This window comes from Lynx rufus, unplaced genomic scaffold, assembly GCF_022079265.1.
Source record: "Lynx rufus isolate CCGP_SWC_20201006 ecotype Redwood Valley unplaced genomic scaffold, mLynRuf1.p SCAF_12, whole genome shotgun sequence".
In the NCBI taxonomy this organism is placed as follows: Eukaryota; Metazoa; Chordata; class Mammalia; order Carnivora; family Felidae; genus Lynx; species Lynx rufus.
The window spans coordinates 23,693,435-23,720,649 of NW_025814826.1; the positions used below are offsets into that span (position 1 = coordinate 23,693,435).

At 43.1% G+C, this 27,215-nt stretch overlaps 1 protein-coding gene across 1 annotated transcript; it reads right to left on the reverse strand.

Moving 5' to 3' along the window:
- Positions 1-24,566: 24,566 nt before the first annotated feature.
- MSC (musculin) lies at positions 24,567-27,181 on the reverse strand. Its single transcript, XM_047074023.1, has 2 exons — positions 26,672-27,181; positions 24,567-25,767 (listed from the first exon to the last, which is right to left on the reverse strand). Exons 1-2 carry the CDS (start codon positions 27,179-27,181, stop codon positions 25,681-25,683), a joined length of 597 nt encoding a protein of 198 aa, XP_046929979.1. The 3' UTR covers positions 24,567-25,680.
- Positions 27,182-27,215: the final 34 nt, after the last annotated feature.

Genomic DNA, 27,215 nt, shown 5'->3' on the forward strand with positions numbered 1-27,215 from the left:
GGGACTGTGAGGGGCAACATTTATGCTCATCATGTGATAAGTTTATTGCCTTGAATCTGAAAAGCAGAATCTGGAGATTCAGGCAGGTGAGTTAAGTCAGTGAGATGATTTTCATGTGAGCCTCAAAAATGACCATTTTGATTTTGTAATGATAGCTTGAACGACCAAATCTTATGTAACGAGAGGTCAGAGCCACTAGCCAGAGCATCGCTCTTACTCTCCTGTCAGAAGAAAGAACCAACCGGCGAGACAAGCACCCACCACAGGACTCAGATCCCAATTAAATGACACCTGCAAAGCACCAAAACCTGGCACGTAGTAATTGTTCCGCAAATAGTTTTCCTCATTTGCTTTTTCTTCATCACAACCATATCAAGAAGAGTATATTAATCTGGTAGCGTTGTCACCACAGAATATCACAGACTGGGCAGCTTACACAACAGGACTTTATTTTCTCACAGTTCTGGAGTCTGGAAGTCCAAGAACAAGGTGTCAGTAGGTTTGGTTTTTGGAAAGGCCTCTCTTCTTGGCTATGTCCTCACACGGACTTTCCTCCGTGTGTACATGAAGAGAGAACACTCTGGTGTGTCTGTTCGTCTTGTAAAGACACCAGCCCTATTGGATTAGGTCCCACCCTGTGACCTCATGTAACTCTAATTACCCCCAGAAAGTCCTTATCTCCAAGTGTAGTCACATTGAGGGTTAGGGCTTTAACATCTGAACTCTGGGGGGACACAAGTTCACTCCATAACAGGGAGAAGAACCATCTCCCGGCACATCTTGAAATGCACAGACAGCCGATTGCCTTCCCTTTCACCACGTAGGTCTGCAACTCGGTAAAATGAGCATCCGGGTGTGATCAAATGACTCTCAAGCACTGTGCAATTCGTCTATACCTCCTAACATGGATTTCACAAGGCTGGCCCTGCACATTTCAGGAAGATTTTCAGTGAGGGCTAAAACAATTTATATTTAACGCAGAGCCTTAGTTTAAGCTGGAAATTTAACAAGAAAACCCTGTCCTCAAAGTCATCCCATTAACAAAAGTTTTACTCTTATTTTTCAATGATTTCATCTCACATCTCAAAGCCAGAACAGATTCCAGGGCTGATAAACAAGACGAATAATGAGTCTGTCCTTGCTGATGCCAACACCCCAGGAGAATCAGTGGCTCGCGGTCCTTAGTGGGAGGTCACTTTGTATGGGCAACTAATATTATGTTGCGCTCACAGGATTACTTTTTAGCCTGCAAAATTGCGATTTCATTTGCAAGCTATTTAGGATCCAAGGCACTGTCTGGTATAAGGTAGTAACTACAGTAGAAACAGTGCAAGTGCTAAAATCTTTGTGGGTTTAGTGATGATGATGATAATAATAATAATAAGTTTAACAAAATAAAAAAAAAATATGAGGGATTGGGCCGGAATATCAACTCTCACCAGGCTAGCCACAACATCTCTTTCCAAGGAACAATTCAGGAAAACAAGATGACACATCAACATCATTCCTACTTTGCTTGCTTGACGTTTAAATTTTTCTTGTATTTCTTAGGGGTGAGAAGTCAAATAGGGAAAGAGAACAAATTCATACAGAGAAGAATACGATGAATCTACCCCATTTAGAACAAAGAGTGTCTGGACTTCCACGTCCTCCTTCCTTTACTATGGAAAATATGTCATCCTTTGACAAGTCAAAACTTGCTGCCAGAGAGCTCTTTCCTTTTGGAAAATAATAATCTTTGTGGTTTTAAAAATCTTCTCTGTTAACCCAAAACTATTCCCATCAGTGTTCCGACATGTAGCAGACACTTTTGTAACTTCATTCACTCTGGGATCACTCTGGGATCCGAAACTCCTTGACAACACTTCCCCGGGCTAATCAGACAAGAATGAAACTTCTTAGCAAGGCCCCATAAAACTTTTGAGGATCCAGCCTCAGGCTCCCTTTCCAGACACAGCTTTTCCTCACTTTCTCCTCCTTCCAACCAACCAACTCACTGATCCCTAAACACACTTTAATTATTCCCTTCAATCTCCATGCCTTTGTAGAAGCCATTGGTCCTGTCCAGAATACATCTCCAATGGCATCTTGCCTGTCAAACTTGCAATCATTTATGTTTTAGAACAAACCTTCTGACACAGGAATGTCTTCATGATCACGACAGAATTCACTTTCCTAAAACTTAACTCTATTAGAGCACTTCCTATAATGAAAGGCAACCATTTCTTTATATAATAATAATAGCTGACATGTTTTGAGTGCCTATAACATGGTAGGAGTTCTGTTGTATATTTTTTGTGCATTATTTCTACTCCTATTAGCCACGAAATTGCATAGATGTGGGAAGTGAGGGTTAGGGGAATTAAATGGTTTCCCAAGATGACACAGCTTGTGTGTTTGGAGCTCCTATATAAATCCATTTCTTTTCAGGCCATACCCATACTATCTGTTGCCACCTTACAGTGCCATTCCATCCACCATGCCCCCTAGATGATGAGTTCCTTTATGCCATGCACATGGTCAGTTTCTTTCGGTATTCCTAATGTCAAGCATGGTACCCTACATCTAACTATTATGTCAAAATGCATGATGAATGAAGAAATCAGTGACTCATTGCAAAACTTTCTTGAAATAAAGATCAAATAGTAAGAACTCCATTTTCAAAGATTGAGAGAGGAGGTCCTCAGAAGGAGTCAACATGATTACTCTTGGTCCAGCCCCATAACCTCCCCTCCCATTTACTTCCCTGATTTTCTCTGTCCCCTGTACTTTGGTCTAATAGGGCTGTTTAATGGCCATTCACAAAATCACGAGTGCAGCTGCCCAGGAGGCAGCAAACATTCTCACTCGTCTCTCCCCTTACTTGCCAAGCCCTTTCTCTTTTTCATCCATGCAGCTTGTGAAATCCAAACTACTTGACAATATTTCCCTGGGCTAATCAGACAAGGGGTAATTACAAATAAGAAATGCTGTAGAGTGCCAACCCATGAGGGGCAGCAGTGTGGAGTGGTCAGCCCAGAGGGCTCTGGAGTCAGACCACTTGAGTTCATTCCATGGTGCTGCCACTTACTTGCTTCATCACTTTGGGAAAGTCTCTACACAGCCATCTTTTCAAATGCGCCCATCTCTTGAGAACTCATGCCTCCAAAGCTCAGGATTTGGTACAACATAACTCTCAAGGAATGTTAGCAAATACTACTAACAAAACAGAAAATATAAGGAAAATGTAACCCTTTGTAGATGAGTTATCAAGCAAAATGAGAAGGGAGGAATGGCTTCCAACCTCTCTCCAGATTTCAAACCCAACTTTCAGTGATCTTACAAAAAAAGGAAAACAAAACATAATGCCTACGCTACATGCATGGCTGCAGCCATTGTCTGTGAGTCTTCCTGTGAAAACACATTGGATGGGGATGGTAGTCCTCCACCCATTAAATCACATAACAACTACATACTCTGTGATTTGGGGCAAGGAGATTGATTCAAGGGCAACCGTTCAGAGAAAACAAGCCATTTCCTATTTTTTTGGAAATTGCTCATAAGCACTTGGGATGTAGTCTTTGAACTGAAGCATGACAGGTCTCCAGTGACTAACGTTCATAAAATTATTAATTGCAAAGCAGGGACACTTAGCAAGTGTTGAGTCCCAAAATTAATGATGATTTCTTCAGTGGTGCAAAGAGGGAGCAAGGGGAGACGCGAGAGGAAGCAGGCTCCAATAAGCAGCAGGGATCCATAGAGAGACAAGTGGGAAGATACATTGCCCGGCTGACTTGCTTCTTTTTCTAGTGAGCCACGGACTTCCTTTACCCCTTTGGCCATAGATTTCCCTACAACTTCTTTGACAAGTAAATGTGACATTTTCTCTTCCCTGATGTTCCTTTGAACTAAAGGCTATGCACAAAAACAAAGCTTCCTCAGGGAGAAAATCTTTGAAGAAATCAATAGAACGTGGCAGTCAAAAGCATGGGTTTGAAAGTAAGGTAGCCCCGGGTTTAAATCCCAACTGTGTCACTCAATAGTTATGTGACCTTGGACACTTTATTTAACTTTTCTGAATCTTGGATCTTTTCACTGTAATAATGAGGATAACTAATTCCACTTCAGAAAATTATTGCAAGGATTCAATGAAAATACTTATGAAACATCCCTAGCACAAAGCTAGCATGCAGTATTTGCTAACCATTATTTTAATCATTACATATGTGTGTATATGTTTGACAAAATATTTGTAAACAACCAAAATTATATTTGTGGTATACTGTCAAGTCCCTATGATAATATATATATTTAAAATGCTAAACAGAATGTCCATTTGGACATTCTATAGATCAGAGAAAGTCCATTTCTGGTCCATCCATTTCCAAGGTCATTTTGCCACTCTAGGAAACCATGAAAGCTGTGCCGACGTATCAGGTCATGCCATATTTTTCACCTTAGGGTGTGTTCCAGTTTGGTTATAACCAATGGGAAAATCCACCTCATTATTCCCGGGTTCAAGCCATTTAACCAGGTTAAAGCTGAGTACGATTTGCTCAATGAGTAATTTAAGCTACATCTGAAGAGTAAAGGCGCCCATGTAGAATTTCTAGAGGTAGCGTCACACTTCAGATTCCCACCCTCCCTGATGTGGAAACATTGCAGGTCACACACTCATCATCGGGCAAGCACCTGACTGCACTTGAGAACTATCTAACTATCCTGTTATAAGAGTTGGCATTGGCTTCTCAGTCATAATCTGAGGTAAGGAGGGAAGGTATTGACAAAAACAACAACAACAACAATAAAATCAGTTCAATTCAGCATTTCTGCCTTATAGGAATTACTGTATGATTTATAAGTTTGCTTATATTAAAATTCAAAACTTCTAATCATCAAAAGGTACGAATCCTAAAAGCAGAAAGAGCGATCTTCAGATGGGGATGAGATATTTGTAAAATTCATAACTAAGAAAGAATCATCTAGAAACTAGACTCACAATTTATGTCAGATTACAACTTGAATCCACAGCATTCACTTTTCAGGCTGCAGCCTATGATGCTCCAGATGATGATGTCGTCAGCATTGGATCTGCACAGCCTTCCTGTCACTATATAGTTGCTCAGTAGTGTGAACAGATCAGACACTGAGATCAAGTTCAGATAGTTTGTTTGGAGACCACCCAGAAAATGTGTTGTCTGTGCCAAGAAATCTGACGTCTCCAATGACAGCCAGATTAGGCAAGCTAGATGATACGAAGAAAAACTGTGGGGTAACTTCTGGTGACTGATGACCTTATAAAGGAAGCTTAAAGGTAAGATTAAAAAGCCAACTGAAGTAACAACGAGAGTTCTTGGTATCATAGAACTTGAGGGCAGAGGATGGCCCAGTGTCACGGGTTCAGTGGTGCCATCCCCAAAGATATGTCCATATTCTACTCCCTGGAACCTGCAAATGTGACCTTATTTGAGAGAAGGGTCTTTGCAGACGTAACTAAAGATCTCGAGATGAGAGCATCCTGGATTATCCAGGTGGGCCCTAAATCCAATTGTAAGTACCCCAGAAGAGACAAAAGAGAAGCCACAGAAGAGAAGAAATCATGTATGTGTTAATGGAGGCAGAGACAGGAAGATATGGCCGCAAGCCAAGGATTGCCTGGAGCCACTGGAAATTTGAAGAGACAAGGAAGTATTCACCTATGAGGCCTTCGGGGGAAGCACGGTCCCACTGACACCTTGAGTTTGAATTCTAGCCGGTAGAGCTGTGACAGATGAATCAATTTTTGTTTTTTGAGGCCACTAAGTTTGTCATCTGTAATAGCCCTGGGAAACTCAAATACCCTTATTCTATCAAAAAGCCATCTAGGGGTATCTGGGTGGCTAAGGCTATTAAGCATCCAACTCTTGGTTTCAGCTTAGGTCACGATCTCAGTTTGTGATTTTGAGAACCATATCGGGCTCTGTACCGACAGTGCAAAGCCTGCTTGGGATTCTCTCTCTCCCTCTCTCTCTGCCCCTCCTCTGCTTGCTTGCATGCTCTCTCTCTCAAAATAAACAAAAAAAAATTTTTTAAGCCAACTATATTCTCATTGCCTACCTTTTTTTTTTTTTTAAGTAGGCCATTTCAAATATTTAAAGTATTGTATACTTGGCCTCCTCTGTTCTCTGTTAATCTTTGGACCGGCTGAGCTATCTGAGTCTTTCATGGGAACATTGTCTTTCAGTCTCCCAAATAGGGAAACAAATTCAAGAAATTAATAAAATCTCACACCCAACGACTGGATACTCCAACACCAATCTATTTAGGGCCCACAACTGAATAACTTACAAGCTAATTTTAATTTCGCTAGTTTAATGTTAAAGGGATACACATGCAGAGTTATGAATTAAGGATAAGAAGATACAACTGTACAGGTAGAGATTAAACAGGTTATCAGTAGAACATGTGAAAAACAATGAAGCTAAATCAGTAACAGTTGAAAGCCACGCGCTCGTCAGCAGAAACAATCCTGGGCTGCCTTAATGAACAGAGCAGACAAGACAGCGGGCTTGGGTCTACCCTGCCTGATACCATTCCTGGAACCCACTGCACGCTGACAGCAACATATGCGAACTTGAACCCACCCAAGGGAGGAAAACTATGACTCCAGACTGTGGGTGTGATGACAAATAAAGGGCAAATGAAAGGCTTAATGATTCTTAGCTTAGCGAAAACCTTTAGAATGAATGTGATGAACTCTTCATGCCTTCCAGTGCTCATTATAGGAATTAAATTGGGCTCCTGGTAGCAGCAGGGAGAAAAAGGTAGGAGGCGGTGAGCCTGCAAAACAGATGAACAGGAAGTGGCCAAGGGGGAGGGAGAAATGCCAGGAGCACGTTGTGTCTTAGAAGTCCAAGGAGAACTATGGCCTGGCGATGTTGTGGGAAAGATACCCACAGCGCCCTGAGGTCTGCTCATCACCACGACGGTGCAAACTGAGGTATAAAGAGGGAGAAAACTTTGAATACTCCCACATTTACACTCTGGGTACTGCCACATATCCATGTGCTCTTAATTTTGGCAAGCGTGGAAAATAACCCAATTCACCTGGTCTCTGCCTTCACTCAGTGGTTTCTAAATGGTCACCCACGGCTGCGGACCACCTGGGGGGAAAGTTCCTGATGGCCATCAAAGCGAGAGAAAAATACAAACAGGGCAGTAAGTTTTCCCAACTGGCAGCACTGCCCTTCCCTTTGAATTAATATCCTTGATACATTTTTTCCTGAGTGTTAAAGTGCTCTTGCTGTTTTTTATTTATTTATTTTTTAAATGTTTATTTATTTATGTGTTTGTTTTTGCCCTTGCTGTTTTGCAGTCATGATGACCGTTAGAAACTGGCTTTTTAAAATGTCTGATCAGGTGAAATTAAAATTGGCAATCCCATTTGTGAGTTTAAAAGACAAAAAAATTCTGTGAAGTCCAAAATCTGGGAAGTCCAAAAATCTGTGAGCCGGGACTCCAGATTACAATAGAAGGGAAAAAAAATTATTTTTTTTTAATTCAAAGACAGAAACCTCAAGATTATTATTGAAGAATTCTTTTTCCTAAGAAATTAGCAATAAGAAAACAATGTTTAGATGTGTTACTTCTGGCTTCAAAGGGCCTTAAAATCGACAGGATATATGCATTTTCGCATAGAATCAAGTAAATTAGAAATCGGTTTGGACTAATTCAGTTACAAGCTTTGACGTTTAGTGTTTTAGTTGAGGTTACTAAGGGCTGGCAGATGAGGGCATTGACTCCTTTGTGTTTACCTCCAGCCGGGCACGGAGCACTTTTCCTGCTTCATCCGCTCACAGCAACTCTCTCAGGGAAACCCTCACATTCCATTTTATGGGAGTGGAATCTGAAAGTGTAGAGACCAGAAGCCACAACGAAAGAATTAAATGCTGTGCCACTGTAGTCACAACCAGAGCACAAGCAGATTCCCCAAACAAATTGCATGTCTTTGCCTCCGGCTCACCCGCATTCCTGTGATAACTCCCATTGACCACCAGGGGGAAGTATAGACTCAGATTTGAAAGGGTATTCCTTTTAGGAGACCACAATTTCACCTAGTCCCATGGAACAGTTCAAAGTGTAATACTGTACGTTAACAATTTTCTCTGTGCTTCTTTTTTCATCTATAATATTATTATCTGGCCTGAGGAAAGAGCCAAGCTGAAAAAAGCGGACAGAACTCAGAACTGCTGTAGAATGTGTGTTCTCTGAAAACAGAAAACTGGAGATAATGATCATTTTTGCCACTTACCTCACACAGGACAGTTGGAGATTCCAATGAAATGATCAACTTTGGCTCTTCCTTGAACTAACTACTTCCCCCCTAAAGTCCTTTAAGAATTGTAACGTTGCTTGCAAATATGAGACAGTGAATGACAAGGCACCGGAGCTAGCTATACATTTGATAAATAAAACAGTTGTGGCTCACTTCCCAGAGCGACTTTCTAGAATAGCTGTAGCGGTGATAGTGTTGTTGCAGAATTGCTACAAGGGATCCGAGAATCCATAGATGGCCCACAAACAGAAGAAGTGGCGGCCCTGGTGGGCGGGGGAGGGGGGTTGCCTGACGTTGATACGTGCACAGGTAAACTTGGGATTCCTTTCCGCAAGGTTATGTCTCTAGAAAGACCTCTTTGCACCAGCTGCTTTCTTGAAGGCTGCAGAGAAAAAGGCTCCATCTCCAAGGAAGTGAATTTTTGCACTGGACCCTGAGGCCGGGAGGGAATCACTGCGTAAGGGGCGGGGGCGCGACGTTTTCCAGGCTGGCGCAACCGCAGAGGAGGGCTGGGGTCGTCCCCCAGGTGGTGCCTAACGCACGCGTAGAGAAGACTCTTCATGGGGGCCCCGCTCTAAGGAAAAGGAGATGGGGAAGGCGGGGAATTCTCTCTGCCGCTCCACAGGACACCCCTCCCCCCCCGCCCGGCGGCACCACCACCACCACCACGTAGGAACCCTGTTAATTCCTGCCGCCTCTCTGAGGCCGTCCTGCTGGTCCCAAAGCTGTGGCCAGCGTGGGCAAGCGCCCCCTGATGTTTGCTCTCGCTCCTTCCCTGCCTCCACCACCCATTTCCCTCTAATAGGGTGTTAGCCGGAAAGCTTTCTGCTTCTCCTCGGGCACGTCAAATAAGGCAGAGTTATTTGTTATTTTAGAACTTGAGGTCTTCAAGAAAGCGTTAACCTTGATCCTTGTATTCATGACCAGTGACCACAAGCACCTGAGCTTAAAGAAAAGGCAGAAATTAACCTCAAGGGTTAATATGCACAGGCTCAGGGCTTGCTGCCACTTGTATGCTGACCACCAGGTGGCGCGCTAGTCACGTTCTTTCAGGACTGGGACGGGTTGCCTGGAGCTGAGACAATTGGCCTCCCTCCAATCGATTATTTTTATGATTGAATCCTGTGGTAAGAACTGGAGCCGCAGAAACTTCCCCAAATAGCAGAAATAGTGGTTATGTAAGCAAATAATATAGCGTGGAAACGTCCATTGACAAATGTATTTACTGCCCTTAACGGTGGGTTTCAAATCACTCTGCTTTTCTTATAGTGGGTAACGTATATTACTGTCTCTTTTAAATCATTTTTTGGGGTGAAATTCACATGATATAAAATGACCCATTTCCAAATGAATAATTTAGTGGCATTTAGTACATTGGCAACGTTTTGCAACCACCATTGCTACCTCCTTCCGAAACATTTCCATCATTCCAAACGAAAACCCCTCTTAAGAAGTTTCTCCAATTTCTCCTCTCCCCAGCCCCTGGCAACCAACCAATCTGCTTTTCGTCCTGATGGATTTATCTCTTCTGGATATTTCGTATAAATTGAATCATGCAGTATGTGTGTTTGTGTGTGTGCCTGGTTTCTTTCACTTAGCGTAATGTTTTCATGGTTCATACACATTGGGACATTCACTCCTTTTTATGGTTGAATAATATTCTGCTGGATGGACATACTACAATTAGTTTATTCACTGAGGACATTTGGGGTGTTCCCATCTTTGGGATATTGTGACTAGTGCTGCTATAAACATTTGTCTTCAATCCTAGGAGTGGAATTGGTGGGTCCTGTGGTAATTCTATGTTTAATTTTTTAAGAAATCGCAAAACTGTTTTCTACAGAAGCTGAACCATTTCACATTCTCAGCAGCAGTGTGAGAACGTTACAATTTCTTCACATTCTTGCCAATACTTGTATAGTTATTATTATTATCACCATTATTATTACCATCCTAGTGGGTGCGAAGTGATACCTCATTGTGGTTTTGATTTGGATTTTCCTAATAACTTAATGATGTTGAGCATCCGTTCATGTGCTTGTTGGTCATTTGTATATCATCTTCGTAGAAATGTCTATTCAAAAGCTTTGCCCATTCTTAAAAATATTTTCTCCCGTTCTGTAGGTTATCTTTTCACTTTCTTAATAATATCGCTTGATGTACAAAAGTTCTTAATTTTGATGAAGCTGAATATATCTATTTTATCTTTTTTGCCCTTGCTTTAGATGTTACATTCTCCGTCAAATCCAATGTCATGAAGATTTACCCTTATGTTCTCTTCTAAGAGTTTAACAGTTTTCCCTCTTATATTTAAATCATTCACATATTTGAGTTAATTTTTATATATGGTGGAAGGTAGGGGTCCAACTTCATTTTTTTGCATGTGAATATCCAGTTGTCCGTTGGGGCATTCTTCCCCATTGAATGGTCTTGGCATCCTTGTCAAAATCAATTGGCTATAGAGTATAGGCTTATTTCTGGATTGTCAATTCTAAACCATTGGTCCATAAGTTTGTCCTCATACCAATACTATACTGATTGCTGTATCTTTGTGGTAAGTTTTGAAATTGGAAAATGTAAATCCTCCCACTTTGTTCTTCTTTTGAAGATTATTTGGCCAGTCAGGGTCCCTTGCAATTTCATGTGAACTTAAGGATTGGCTTTCCGATATTTGCAAATGTCATATCCAATTAAGGGTTAGTACCTAAAATATATAAAGAACTTATACAACTCAATACCCCAAAACAAATAACCCAATTAAAAAATGAGCAGAAGGTATAAACAGGCATTTCTCCAAAGAAGATATACAGGTGGCCAACAAACACATGAAAATATATTCAACATCATTCTCAGGCAAATAGAAATCAAAACTACAGCGAGATGCCACCTCACACCTGTCAGAATGGCTAAAATCAACACAAGAAACAAGTGTTGGAGAGGACGTGGAGAAAAAGTAACCCTCATGCACTGTTGGTGGGAATGCCAACTGGTGCAGTCACTGAGGAAAACGGTGTGGTGGTTCCTCAAAAAGTTAGTAATAGAACTACCCTATGACTCAGCAGCTCCACTACTGGGTATTTACCCAAAGAATATTAAGATACTGATGCAAAGGGATATATGCACTCCTAGGTTTATAGCAGCATTATTTACAATAGCCAAGATGTGGTTATAGCCCAAGTGTCTGTCCATCGATTGATGAATGGATAAGAAGAGGTGGTGTATATATACATGGAATATTACTCAGCCATAAAAAGAATGAAATCTTGCCATTTGCAACAGCATGGATGGAGCTACAGAGTATTATGCTAAGTGAAATAGGTCAGAGAAAGACAAATACCATATGATTTCACCCATATGTGGAATTTAAGAAACAAAACAAAGGAGCAAAGGGGAAAAAAAGAGGCAAATCAAGAAACAGACTCTTCATTGTAGGGAATGAACTGATGGTTATCAGAGGGGAAGGAGGCGGGAGGGATGGGTTAAAGAGGTGTCGGGGATTAAGGAGTGCACTTGTTGTAATGAGGACTGGGTGTTCTATGGAAGTGTTGAATCACTATATTGTACACCTGAAACTAACACTGTATGTTAACTGTACTGAAATTAAAATAACAACTTAAAAAAATACAAAAAATAAAAATAAAAAAGGATTGGCCTTTCCATTTCTGCACCAAAGTTCACTGGGATTTTTATGTAGATCACATTGAATTTGTAGATTACTTCATGTTGTACTGATAGCTTAACAGTATTAAGTCTTGTAGTCCATGGACACAGGATGTCTTTCCATTTATTTAGTTGTTCTTTAATTGCTTTATGCGATGTTTTATAGTTTTCAGCTTACAAGTCTTTCTCCTTAGTTGAATTTATTCCTAGGTGTTTCACACTTTTAGACGATATTGTAAACGGAAAGCAGAAAAACAGGTTTCTTGATTCTCTTTTCAGAGTATTCATTGCTCGTGTACAGAAACACAACCGATGTTTGCGTGTTGATCTTGTGCCTTGCAACTTTGCTGAATTCACTTATTAGCTCTTGTAGCTTTTTGTGGATTCTTGTTGATTCTTTCATCTACATCGGTATATAGAATCATGTAATCGACAAATAGAGATAGTGTTAACTCTTCTTCATTAATTTAAATGCTTTTTATGTGCTTTTCTTATCTAATTCCTCTAGCTAGAACTTTCAGTACAATGGTGCATAGCAGAGGTAAAAGTGGCAACTTTGTCCCTTCCTGATCTCAGGGGGAAACTCAGAAAGCTCGGTCTTTCATCATTGAATTTGAGGTTTGCTATGGGTTCTTCATAAATACCCTTCATGACATTGTGGTAGTTCCCTTCTTTTCTAGTTTTCTGAATGTTGTTGTGTTTTGTTTTGTTGTTTTTTTTTTTTAATCATGAAAGGGTATTGGATTTTGTCAATGGCTTTTTCTGTGTTAATTGAGATGATCATGTGAATTTTTGCCCTTGATTCTTATACTGTAATGTATTACATTAATTGATTTGCTTATGTGAAAATCACTTTCCATTCCTAGGCATCTATTTTTAACACTTTTTTTTAAATGAAGACATATATAAAGTTCTGTAAGAATGTAAATGAAGTAGAATTGATTCTGCAGGTCAGAAAAGAAGGCATTGGGAGGTTGAAAGGGACGAGGAGGAAGATAAGCCAGCAAATGACAGATAGCAAATGACCTTGAATGATAAGGATGAAAGCCAAACTTACAAGCAGTCTTTTTCTAATCCCTGATAGATGAGAAGCCATATCCAATTTCCAAAGATCCACCTTCACTTTCCTTATCTCTATAGCGAATATATTATTTTGGTTTTGACTCTCGTTATTCTAATTTTTTATCATGCTCATATCATAAACCTTTCCAGTGGAGTTATGCAGTTTGCAGGCTATAAATTTTAATTGTTGCATAGCAGCCCATAGACAGGTAATCACAGTACGCATTTAGATTTGTCTTTCTTTTTCATTATTATTAGCATACTCTGATGAGAACAAAGTAGATTATTTATGAGACGCCTTCTAGATCTAACATGTTGTGGCTTTCTAAATCTATGAAATCTATGCCACTGGTTCCTTCTTAATTCTACAAAGTCCTAGTCCCTAATCCCGGGTCGTGAGGAAAACTCCCTATCAGGCAATTTCATTAAGCATACCTTAATTCTTGTATGACTGAATTCATACTGTCTCTTGCTCTGTCCTTGCGAAGATTGAAAATAGTGAATTACCTGTTCCTAGTGGAAAGTTGTGTCTTTCTCAACTCACTCAAACAAGTATCCATTATGCACATCTAAAACTGATTGGCTATTCCAGTCAGAGGAGGGAAACCATGGCAGGACACTTGTGAGAAAGTGCCACAGTCACAGCTTTTCGGGTTCTCCCCACCTCAGTTTTTCCCCTTCAGCTTTTTTTTTTTCTCTGATCTTCACAATGGCCACTTCCTGCCTCCATTGCAGGGCCCTCCCAGAGTGTGTAATCCTGTGAGCTAAAAATCCCAGGTGAGGGTAGATCTAGCCTCTTTTCAGCTCAGCACACATACATTCGACATTCTGCAAATCATCTTCATTAGAAGCTAAAGAGGAAAACAAGACCAAAAAGAAAAGATCTCTTTATAGATGAGTGCCTCTCTCTGGGTGGTTTTTGGCTAGCATTGCTGGCCAGGTACGCAGAGCCCGGCCCCTTTCTTCACTCCCATACTATTTTAAGCACTCAGAACTGGGTATAACTCTGTGGTTCATCTAGTGTCCCAAGTTAACACCCGAAGCTACAGTAACCTTGTTGGTGAGCACCATTTTCCCACCAGCTTCCTTTCCATCTGGGAGAAGTATTTGGGGAGGCAATAGGATACGATTGGTTAAGGGATCAGATTCTGAGCCAGAGAGAACCAGCTTTAAACTCTGACTCTACCAATTATTCCCCGTGTGGCTCTCCGCAAGTTATAAAAGCTTCGCGAGCCTGTATTTCTTTCTGTAAATTAAAAGAATAACATACTACTGATGGTCTAATGAGAAATTTAAAGGGGGCACCTGGGTGGCTCTGTCGGTTAAACATCTGACTCTTGATTTCAGCTCAGGTCATGATGTCATGGTTCGAGAGTTCAAGCCTGGCTTTGGGCTCTGCACTGACAGTGTGGAGCCTGCTTGGGATTCTCTCTCTCTCTCTCTCTCTCTCTCTCTCTTTTCTCTCTCTCTGCTCCTCCCTGCCTCAAAATAAATAAATAAACTTAAAAAGAAGAATATTATCTGTAAAGTATACAGCACGAGAGTTAGCATGTTGACGGTATTAATTCGTCTCTTTCAATTTTAAAGCTTTTGCCTTTTATTGTACTCATTCAAGTTTCCTTCCCGTCTGGGGGATCCTGAGAACCACCAGATCATGTACAGAGCTGGTGTGTTTCATGAGCAGCAGGAATTAGCATAACTCATAAAGCAGTAATGACTAATGATACCAGTGTCATGGTTGTCCGTGATGACTACACATCTCAGGTGGCTCCAGAGAATGGACTTTCCCAAATCGTCATCCTTTCACAACAGAAAAATGAGTTCAGCCAAAGAGTAGCAGGAACTATTTTCTGTTGCGAATAATGTATTAAATATTTACTGAGTACTCGCTTTTGTACCAGACAGATGGGGGTTATACTTTCATAAAGATACAGAATGAAAACCCGTGATTCCTGTTCTGAAGACATTTACAATGCAGTGACAGAAAAAAAAAGAAAAGCCTGCTCATGTAGAACGCAGGCAAGGGCATAGTTTCCTGACTTTGTGTCTCTGTAGTCAAATAGTCCTTGTCTCTCTTTAAGCTTTTAGTTGTTGGTGTTCCCCCCTTCGAATCTGAATCCCTACAACAGGACCAAATTTGATAAGAACCCCCTTAGGCCAAAGGGCAGTGTTCCCAAATGAATGGCATGGTTTCTAAATTCTGTACTCTTTTAAACTCGCCCTTTTAAACTTTCATGATATATGATGACTCACGATGACTTTGCTGTTCACTGTCTGGCCCAAGTTAGAAACCCTGTAGTCAACGTTAATTTCTTCCTGTCTCTCCCCACCCACATCCAGTGTATAAACGAGTCAATTTGATTCTAGCAGTAAAGTGTCTCTCGAATGCACCCCTTGGGTCCCCACCTCCACTCTCAATCTGGGATCTCCATCTGTCTTGCATGTCCTGTCTAGTTCCTACTTCCTTCAGTCCATCCCACACACAACCAGCCAGTGAGGCTTCTAAAAACCTTCTAAAAACCTAGGCTCAGATGAATCACTTCTCAAGGTATGAAAAAGGCATAAAGGTGTGAGTCTAAGGTACCAACAGTATTTCTGAGAAGTCGTGGAGAAAGGTAATGAGTGCCGCAAGACAGTGGTGGGAAAACATCCTACCGAAAAGGGGGAAAAACTTGCTAGATTCTTGAAACAATAGACTGCATTTTGGTATTTCCCAGGCTTCTAGGCATTTAAAAAAATTCATCATTTTTTTTTTTCTTCTGAGGATTCTTTTAGTTGCATGTGATGTTTTCCAACTATAATCTTTATTTGGGTCAAATCAAACACGATCGTAGAATGCTTACTAAAAGTTCTGACAAATCTCGTTTTATCATTTTTTAATACTAGTGAATATCTGCCTTTAGAAGGAAATAGCTTAAATACCACAACTGCTGTGCTTATTTGATTTCTCTAGCATACTGAAGAAGCCTTTTTGTACACTGGTGAGATGAGTACTTATAATAGAAATGGAGGGTAAGTCTGCAGTGAAGTTTATGGTCAACACTCAAATCACATAGAAACAGCACAGTTCTGTGTAATAAGTCAAAGGACACCTGAGGGGCTTGAGCTCATCTCAGACGCTTAAAAGCAGGTTGACTTTGTCCATCTGCTCAGGCTTTAAGCCTCCGTATTTGTAACATACACTGCGAGCGTCCGAATCGATGCTGTTCAGAAGGCCCATAAGAAAGAGAACATTTTCGCAATGTAAAGGACTTAAGGCTCCATCTAGCTCAGGTGGCTCGTTTTCGGTGAGAAACCGAAGCTGGAAAAGCAAGTGATTGCCCAGGGCCACCCAACAAGTCAGGTCCTCAGAACAGTCTACTTGTCACCCCAGGCAGACTCCCCAGTGCTTGGCTGGGGCGCATCGAAAGCAGCTGCAGAAAATAGCTGTCATAGTGCCAAATTCTTATCTGCTGGTGTCCTTCAGATTGGGTGGGCTGCATGCCAAGGGGAAACTCAGAGTCTATGAATTCTAATCCTGGACAGTTCTGGTCACAGGGTCTTAAATTTCCCTCCAGAGCAGAAGTTCTGGGACAGATCACAGGGGAATGAAAAGCATGAATGCATCCTGTGGACGCATCTGAATCAGTGCATGCTGTGGGTGCTAGTTTTAACCCCGACTTCTTATTGTGGCCATATCATCAATCTACACATCTTCCATCCAGCTGTCCTGACCACGCGGATACATATTTTACCAATCTATTCTCACACTCCAATAGGAGCTAGATGTATGGCTTGTCGTTTACATCAGTACCTTGAAGATTTAAAAATTCTGAGCTTGCCCAACTTTAGAAGACAACTGAAACAGAATCGTAGGTAAAGTCCCAGATTTAAGGAAGAGGAAGGGACTCTGCATCATCAGGGCTATGTTCCCACCTTCTCAAAGCATGCCAAGGGGACACGCAGATCACCTCAATGTGATGCCCATGTGGATGCTGATACTAACAGACCAGCATTTGTTGGCTAATTACTATGTCAGGCCCTGGGCTAAGCGTTTGACATCCACCATCACCTATAATCTTTACCAGCCCATCAGGTAGGTTCTATTATATCTTCATTCTACAAGCGAGGAAGCTGAGGCTCAGTGATTTTAAGTCATTTATGAAAGTCCACGCTCTTGACCACCATACTAGACATTAGCCCCGGTCGCCAGACTGGTGTCACTTACGCTTTCTTTCTGGTAAGCCCTACTCTTGTCTTGACCAGTGCCCACCTCACCTGTCAGCATCGTGGGAAACCTTCTATGCCTCTCCAAGGAGGTGTATTTTGTGCTCCTCCGCCCAGAACACCACCTTCTGTCATAGCACTTGGCACATTGTATTTCAATTATTGGTGCATTTGTCCATTTCCTCCTTTAGAGCACTTTGAGGCAAGATGACTTCATTTTATCCAACACTGTGCTGGCTCATAGCGGATGATCAGTATGTTCCCTGGATAAATAGCTGAGGTGAAAATCTACCCGATAAGATGTTTTTGTTATTTATTGCTGAGGAACGACGACAACAACAACCGCGACGGCAAGCTAAATTTAGTAGCTTAAAACAACAAAAATGTTATCATCTCTCAAGATTCTGAGGGTCAGGAATTAGGACAGGGCCTAGCGAGGATGGCTCACCCTTGCTAGCTGTCCTCAGTAGCTTCTTCACTCTCCACTAAGACACCTCCACAGTTGGCTGTAATGGCTCCCCTGCGATCAGCCCAGCCATCTGGGGCCTCAGGCCTCACTGTCAGCTGGGATCCCAGTTCCCCTGAGCGTAGTCTCAGGGCTTTCCTCTCATGTGGTATCTTCTGGGTTATTGGACTTCTTACATGGAAGCTCAGAATCTCAAATAAGTAAAAACAGAAGCTTCTAGTCCTTAAGGCTTAGACCTGGACCCATCAGTCCTGCCAGTCACTTCTGCCACCTACCATTGGTTGGAGCAAATCACTGGACGGGCAATACACACGTGTGTGGATAATGGAAGCCTGGTTCCTCGAAGGCCATCTTTGATATCTAAGTCCCTCTACTTCAGCAGAGGCAACTCCATCCCTGCCCATGTCTGCAAAGAAATGGATGGCTCGGAGGATGACTGAGTCAGGAAAGAGAATAGCTCAGCCTATGCCTTCACCACAATTTGAGGGAAAACTTGTAATTAAAGCATATAAAAGTTGGAGATTCCCAGGGAGGTTTGTGCACGTAAACAGCCAGTGATCTAGGGGCAGGTAAGAGACACCTAAACTTCTTTTTAGAAAATTACATATAGCCGATGTCTAGCAACGCACGGGAATCAATATGTATTATAGCTAGGGTCCTTCCTCCCCGTACAGCTCTCTCTGTTCTCTGCATGTGTGGTTTAACCACCTTGTCCCCTCAAGCCCCTGATGCCTTGGCTTCCAACTCTTAGAGCACTGCCCTTTGTGATTTAGATGTTCCTTAATTGGATTTAGCTAGAAGAGTTTCTGTTATTTTTTTATTTTTATTTTTTTTTTACATTTATTCATTTTTGAGAGACACAGAGAGACAGAGCGTGAATGGGGAAGGGAAGAGAGACAGGGAGACACAGAATCCGAAGTAGGATCCAGGCTCTGAGCTGTCAGCACAGAGCCCCATGTGGGGTTCGAACTCACCAACCGTGAGATCATGACCTGAGCTGATGTCGGAGGCTTAACCGACTGAGCCACCCAGGTGCCCTGAGTTTCGGTTATTTTTGCACAATGATAGATAGTCCCTCCCTACTCCTTGGCTCTTGGAACAGTTTTCCTTAAGGATCATCCAAATCCCTTGGACCTCATGTGGCTGAGCTTTTTATTTTATGGGATCCTTTCTTTGCACTTGAAGAAGTTTGCTTCCGAAGCCTTTGAGTTTTTGTTATTGTGTGTTTGCTTGTTTTTGTTTCTCTTGTACTCAGGTTTTGCATGTCAAGGCATTTAGTTAGTTAGTGATGTGTCCTGTATAAGCTAATCAATATCACAAATAAATATATTTGCCTGCCACTTGGCAAACTTACAGATAGAAAAAAAAAAAAAAACCTCTTTGTTGAGGATCAGTGGAAATGCTTCCCACGTTTCCTCAAATAAATTTCTTCATCAGGACAACACAATGCTACGATTCTAACATAGCCCTCAGAGAATATTAATATATGGGCAAAAGAAATGGGATTTTGCAGTCACGAGTTTGGGGCATCACTTTCCCTTTCAGCTGAAAGCCAGATCCAGCCCTGAGACTAGAAAGTCTTAAAACACAAGGACCTAAAGAGCTGGGAATGGGGCAGAGAGGGGGAAACATTTCAGAAATCCTTCAGAAAGCAACCTATATGACACCAGCTCAGGCATCGGCCCTGCTCTGCTGATTTGCCTGGCAAGATTAAGGCAGTATTGCATAGGGAAAGTCTGCCCCATCTAATTGTATATCTTAACCGCTCTAACAAATCTTTCTGATCCCGTGTTTGCTCCTATCTCTAACCTAGACGTGGTCTGCTTGTTCCTATCCTGCTAAGATTGCCTCACCGTCAAGAAAACATGGAATCCTACCTACGAAAAGGGCCTTAGGAATTACCTAGGTCAGTGGTTCCCAATTTTTTCTTGTCTCTGGTCTCCTCACATTTTTAAAAATTATTAAAGACCCTGAAAAGCTTTTGTTTATGTGGTTTATATCTGCTGATATTTACTGGGTTTGGAATCAAAACTGAGAGAAAAACTTTTTCATTCATTTGAAAATAATGATAAGCTAATTACACGTAAACATGACAAACACATTTTTATAAGCTTATTTATTTGTTTTGAGAGAGAGAGAGAGAGAGAGAGAGAGAGAGCAGGGGAGGGGCAGAGAGGGAGGGAGAGAGAGAATCCCAAGCAGGCTCTGTACTGTCAGCGTGGAGCTGAACACTAGGCTCAAACTCACAAACATGAGACCTGAGCGGAGACCAAGAGCCGGATGTTTAACCAACAGCTGCCCAGTTTGTTATAGGCACCAATTTGTTATAGGTGCTCCATAACAAACACATGTTTAATGAAAAATAACTATATCTTCCAACACATTTTCATGGGAAGAGTGGCATAGTGTTATATTTTTGCGGATGTCTTTAACATCTGACTTAATAGAAGATGGCTGGATTCCCATTTCTGCCTTCTACATGATTCTGCTGTGATACACTGTTTTGGTCAAAGTATATGAAGCCTCACACAGATATGTAGTTGTAAAGAGAAGACGTATATTAATGGTCATTTCAGGTTAACGTGGATATTCTTTGACACCACACCAAGACTCCACCAGTGTAGTTTCTGAAAGGTGGGCTGCAGTGTGAAATCTGAAGTCGTATCAATGAGCTTTTTGCATTCTATTGCATCAAATCCGTTGGTCTACCTTGCACAACTACCTGAGTCTGTTTCTTACACCACTGGTGATTTTTGATGCTGAGTGTGATCATCTTTATTTTTCAAGAGGAAACTAAAGAAAAATTTCTTCTTAGTGGCCAAAAAAGAAAGATCCATTAGTTTAGGAAAATTACATGTGGACTAAAAAACAAGCAAGGTGATAACAGTGGCAAAGGGGATGATGGGAAATTTTTCAGATGAGGAATAAGGACACCTGAACTACTGTTAGAGGAAGGAAAATGAATACAATTTTTTTAAATTAGCATTTATGGAGCATTTCTCAAGTGCCTTATAGAATTATCTCATTTAATCCATTTTCTGTGGGGTAAGATATATTGTTCTTGCCTCAGGAAGAGTGGCAAAGTACCCAAAGAAGCAGAGCTACAAAATTGTGGGATTAGACTGGAACCAGCTACATTTAATACGGTGGTTTGCAATCTTTTAAAAATATTTAAAAAAAAAAAGATCCAAAAAGCATATAAATCTTTCAACAAACTAGGAATGGTCAAAGACAAAGGCCTCTTGCTTCTTGCTCCCCACCCCTCCCCATTTCTACTGCTAATAGTAATAGTCAATACAAGATACCGTGTTTTCACCAAACGGAAAATCACTGCTCTTAACTGCTCCATGATCCTCTTTACCACAAGCAATGAAGGACCCCAAAGTTGGTCCATAACCTATCTTGCTGATAATAGAACTAACAAGGGCTGAGATAATTGGAGATAACCACTACAGCAGTGCTAATTGTGTTTACACAATTACATGTGGATTTCAGGTTTCTGGCGACTTTCTAGACCTTCTTAGTGTCATAGACTCACCTTTCACCGTTGTGGGAGAGAGAAGAAAGATAATACAGAGGGCAGATGGAATATAAAAGGAGATTAATGGTGAGTGCAAACAAGTAACCAGTGGCATCGTGGGGGGCCGGGCGCATGGGGGCTGGGGGGGGGGAACCGCCCTCAGGGGGTAAGCAGAACTGCCCAATGAAAGGAAAGTAGCCAGGTTCTCTGTTATAAAGGGAGGCAATCCATACATTCTAGTGAATTTTCCCAGAAGTTAGGTCTTTGGCAGTGAGAAGACAATTATTAAATTATCTATTTTTTGCTCTTCCAAACAAAACTAAAATGACTTTCTCAGTTATTGTTTTTTCAAAATCAGTAGCCAAGCTATTTACCTATTGCCTATTAAAATAGGATGTGTATTAGTTCTTTTTATGGAGGGGAATATCTTTTAAAAAAACTTATTAAGCATTTATCAAACGTGGGGGGAAACTGTACCTATAAAAAAATCTCCTTTGTAAATTGCGATGGTCGATGTCACTATCTGTTGAAGGAGCCATCAGACTAAAGTGAAATTGTAACTTGAAGTCCAGGGCAAAAGAATACGCACAAAATCAATTCAACATCCACAACCAAGAAAGACGCCTAGGTGTTTCAAGATTACAGTGCCGAAAGCATTTCTTTTAAAATATTCATCTTAGGAAGAGCCTGTGAAAGGGGATTTTTTGTTCTCTTTGATTGAGTCAGTATCACTAATAATAATGCTTTGGTCTCTCAAAAAGCCCCCTGAAGACTATTTTTCAATTTACTCATTTTTATTTGCTATTCAGTACTTTTTGCATTATAGTCCTTACAGCTTTTTCTCTCAACTCTTCTCACACAGCAGCAGAATCGAATTGAAATAATCCTTCAGAGAGACGTTCTTCTTTTTTTCTTAATCTTCTCCATAGCCAGCCTCAACTCCTATTTCTTCAACCCAAATTCCTAAAGGAAAATAAAGGAAAAAGAGAATAAGGAAGGCTTTGGGCTCCCTTTCTACTACTCAGAGTGCACAATGGTCATGGTCCATCAATAAAAGACTGTTCCAAGGTGTTTAGACCTCTCCTACAGCCACTGTTGTCCAAGAAGCTTGAGCAATTGATACAGATTCACTGAGACTTACTAGAAATTGGTCTCTTTCCTTCTTCTTCTTTTTAAATAACATAATTCTTGGCATTGGACTTTTTAAAGAAACCGTGGAGCAAAAATAATTCTTTTTATTTTTTTAACGTTTATTTATTTTTGAGGTGGGGTGAGAGGGGCAGAGAGAGAGGGAGACACAGAATCTGAAGCAGGCTCCAGGCTCTGAGTTGTCAGCACAGAGCCCAAAGCAGGGCTGGAACTCACAAATTTGAGATCATGACCCAAGCAGAAGTTGGACGCTTAACCAACGGAGCCACCCAGGCTCCAACGGAGCCCCCCAAAAATAATTCTGAAGAGATTTTTTTTCTTCCCTGTAAAGTGGCAACAGAAATGAGTTTGCATGGTATGACAGTCTGGACACATGAATCAGTAAAGAAGGCCACTTCAGTGTGGGGAGTGGTGATAGAGGAAGGGCAGGAAATCTGTGAGTTTACCCCTGAACTGCCCAGAGAGAATGTAGACACAAATATTTAAATTTTGTTTATGAAAATTTGCCCAAATATTTTGTTTATTCAAATACTTCTTCTTTTCTGTATTTACTACAAACACAGCCTTTTTCTTTCTTTCTTTCTTTCTTTCTTTCTTTCTTTCTTTTTCTTTTCTTTTGTTTTTTTTTAACTTTTTCTGTTTCTGCTTTTGTGGGACACTTCTGTTTTATGGTTGTAATCCAGGCATTTTAAAGCTGGGCCACGAATATTAAAGACTGGAATCCTGAAATGCCCCACCTGTTTAAAGTGTCCCCTTTGCCAAAGCATGTCTCCCCACTTTTTTAAGGAGTCATTTAGGGTGCTGCTCACTGCTTATTAGAAGGGTTGCGTAAATATTTTCACATTTATTTCTGATGGCACTCTTCCTAGGTAGGCACTATTATTATCACCATTTTGTAGGTGATAAAACGGAGGCTTAGAGGGGTTGCATATGGTCACTATTCTGTGGGTGGCAGAGCTTCAATTTCTAGTTGGGTTCTGTGGACATTCAAGGTCACCTTAACAACATACCACACTGCCCCCTTCCCTTAAAACGGATCGAATGTGATGGAAGCTTTGGAAAAGACACTAACAGCTGGCCTCCGGGAGACACCCCACCCCCAAGAAGCGGGCCACCCAGAACTTATCAGGGGGCCTAAGTGCCTTTAAACCACCATACTAGGGTTTCCCGTCACTAGTTAGCAAACCTGAGTTTGCTTTTACCAGAGAGCCCCTAATGCCACAGAAACCAAGAAGTGTAATCCTGTGCCAACTTCTGTTGTGGCAGATTAGATCCTGAGGGCCGGGTCCCTCCCCCTGTGAATAAAGCCCAAGAAAATCGTCTCCGAAAGCAGTTATCCAGAGTTTTGGTTTAGTTTAGTTCAAAACAGGAAATCATGCTCCCCTACCTCCCTCTCACCTCCTAAACCCCAGCTGTATTTTCTCTTTCTGGTCAAGAAAACTGCCTTTCGATTTTATTAAATAACGAACATACTCCAAATTGGGCAGTTGTTTAGGTAGTTTTCTCCTTCACACTTTTCCAAATTTTCTAAATGTTCTACAACGAGAATGCAGCTCTAAAACAGACGAGCGTTAAAAAATAAATAAAATAAAATAAAATGACTGGCGTTTGAAAAACCATATGATGGTTTTCCAGGTTATTACTTCTTGAGAATATTGCAGTGAAAATGGAAGAAAATAACAAGGAAAATGAGGTAGTGTACATTAAAAGCACTATATAAACATTATTTAGGGGAAGAAAGAAAAGCTCTAACTGAAACACAACTTGGCGCCTTGTATTATGGTTTTATTCTGCCAATTAGACCTGAGACCTACTCCCCACTCCAGTGTGTGGGCTGTAGGGGTTTAAGCTGGAGAAAGCATCCGGTGTGTGTGTGTGTGTGTGTGTGCGCGCGCGTAAGTGTAAGAAGTGTACCTATATTACCCTGTAGAACATATACCTTTCAAAGTGGCCCTGGCCCCAAAGACTCTTCTGGTGTAACAAGCCTCTGGTTCTTGTCTTCCAGTAACCTCGGCCTCCAGAAGAATCAAATCATAGAAAGTAATGAGAGTTCCATTTGGAAGCGCAGTAATTTAAATGTGATCACCACCCGTTCTGCAGAGAAAGAACCAATCCCAGCGCAGGGAGCCAAGAAAGCACCTTTAAATGAACTTCCGGACCAAACTAGGTAAAAGGCAACAAAGACCACATTCTGCCGCGCCCACGGCCACTCGGTTTTCACAACGCGTTTTATTATTCATAAAAAAATAAATTTATTTACATTTGCTAGTTGCTGTGGTAGTGCAGCCTCGAGACAGCGGCGCATTTCCCCTGAGCGGGGTCACTGGGTACGTACAGCCTCAGCGGACCACCCAGCGCACTCCTTCCGCGAGGCAGAGCCTGGACGGTGGGCCGGGGGAGGCGACCAGAGCCTGGAGGAGGCAGGCCCGCTGGGGATGGTCAGGGGCCGGAGGAGGGGTGCTGCAAGGAGACGTGGGAGGAAGGACTGGACGGAGGCCTGAAGGGGACGCGAGCCTGGTGGGGTGCGGGGTGCGGGGGTGGGAGGCTCTAGTTCAGACGGGAGGCGGGTGGAGACAGAAGCCTGGCTGGGAAGCAGCGGGAGCCTGGGGGGAGTGAAGGGCTTGACTGCAGCCGGGAGGCAGAAGCGCCGGGAGCGCTCCGGGCCAACCCGGGTCGGGTGGTCTGGGAAAGGGCGCCTCCGTCTTTCCCTAGACGGAGCGGGCGTGCCCCTGCCTCCCGGAGGCTGGGGTCCCGTGGGGGGTACAAACCTGGCCCAGGTGTGCCACTCCCCTCTCTTTGCAACTTAAAAACATGCCCCGATGTTGGTCTCGCGTGAAGACTGCTGTCTGTAAAGCCACTCATCCAGAGCACGTTCTAACCACTGCCTCACCGTAACATGCCTGTGCTGGGCAGGGCCCCGCCATCGTATACGTCTATCTGGCTCAGTCGGGAAACTAACTCGTAGGCGGTTTGGCAGGACAGCGCGGGGGTCAGTCTACACTGCTAAAGCCCGAGGATGGATCTGGTTGCGCGTTGTAGAGACAGAAGGAAGGTCTTTTGGAAAAGAAAACTGTCGTCGCCAGGATCCCCAGCAGCCGCAGCCCTTGGCGCCCTGCGATGACGGCCACACGGCCAGCCCTCAGGCTCTGTCCCCAACGCCCGCCTCACGTCCTGCTCACAGTTCGGGTGGGTGGGGGGTGTCGAGGAGGATTTAGCAGAGTCCGATGGCACTTTCCCCCATTCTCTGGGGGTTCTCATGCTCCCTTCTCTCCGTGGCCCCCAAACACACGCGCTTGAACAGTAACTCCAGCAAGTGACTTCGATCTAAGCGGTGGTCCCACATAATCTGTTGGCTGCGGAAACTTCTTTGGTGTCGGTGTCAGGTCGTCCTGAGACCACGAACGGCCATGTCTGTAAAGTCAAAAGAGAATCAGACATCGAAGGAAAAAAAAAAAATACCGTCTCAAAGCGAAACCGCTCTCTTAAATGAACCCTGGAATACCCCTGGCTTTGAGTAGCTCAGATTTTATCCGTGTTCTGGGAATTTGGGTATCTTTTCTCCAAACTGGGATTTTAATTTTACTGGATTTTGATTGCGTGAGACGTTAAGACTTCCGTCCACGCTTCCTCCTGGACTTTGCCCTCAAGATGATTTGGTGAAACTTGCAAAAGTTTGGGATTTTGTGTTTAATTCCCTTCCCCCAGCACGCGCGCCCGCGCACACACACACACACACACCCATCATCAGCCCTCCACTCTAAGTAGGAACTGGAATAGGTTCTTTCTCAAGCCTGGAAAGTTGGCAGGTTAGAAAGGGACTTTCCAGACAAATCCCTTTTGGGGAAACCTCTGCTATTCTGCAAGAACTTTTTAACATCCAAAGGCTGATTAAATAGAGCTCGGCCTTCCCTCCTTCCTTTCAGTAAGTACGGCTCCTTAAATGGAACCTGTCTGACTCTTAGATGGAAAAGCTTGGGCGACAGAGATTTGCCATTGAATCTGCAACCGGGTAGTGGACGCAGATGGCATCGAGATTCACCCCGGAAGTAGGATCTAAGCCAACTGCTGTCACAGGGCAAAGTACCAGGTGCAAAGATCGGAACGAAGAAGCACCGAAGGGTGCACGGTTCTTCCCGAGGAAAACGGCCTGGCCCCTCCCTTGACTGGGAGAAACTAAACTGGACTCCTCACCACCCATCCCAGCACCCCCCCTTTCGGGTTCTTGCCAGGGGGCTGACCCTGCCTGGCACGCGGGAGCTCCCTCCCTGAGCATTTCCCGGCCGCTCGCCCCGAGCCTCGCGTGCGGCGCCCCTACCAGGTTCACCGGGTGCACGTAGCCGTTCTCGTAGCGGTCCTCCTGCAGCAGCTGCCGCAGGTGCGCGATGTAACTGGAAGCCAGCCGGAGCGTGTCGAGCTTCGAAAGCTTAGTGTCTGGGGGCACCCAAGGCAGACTGGTCTTGAGCCTGGAGAAAGCTTTGCTCAGCACGCGCATCCGGGCGCGCTCGCGGGCGTTGGCGGCGTTGCGCTGCGACTGCTTGCAGTCGGCCGCGGAGCCCTTGGGCGGGAGGGGCTTCTTGCCGCCGCCGCCCCCAGCCACGCGCGGACGTTTCCTCTTGCAGCCCTCCGCGCCGCCGGCCGCGCCCAGCGCGCACCGCTCTTCCTCGCCGTCGGGGTCTTCCTCCTCCGCCGAGGAGTTGTCACTGGGCGAGATGTAGCTGCGCTCGGCGCCGCGGAGGGGCGGCCTCTTGGAGGCGGGGACCGGGTACCCCCGCTGCAGCCCCCGCAGCTCCATCTCCTCGGGGTCGCTCACCGAGCCGGTGGACATCACCGCGTCCCCCACGCCCACGCGCGCCCGCCTT

Excerpts from the sequence above, each read along its gene's own strand:
- MSC (XM_047074023.1), bottom strand. The coding sequence starts at position 27,181 with ATGTCCACCGGCTCGGTGAGCGACCCCGAGGAGATGGAGCTGCGGGGG. Across the intron at positions 25,768-26,671 it reads ACGTGCACCCGGTGAACCTG|ACATGGCCGTTCGTGGTCTC; the intron begins GTAGGGGCGCCG and ends TTGACTTTACAG.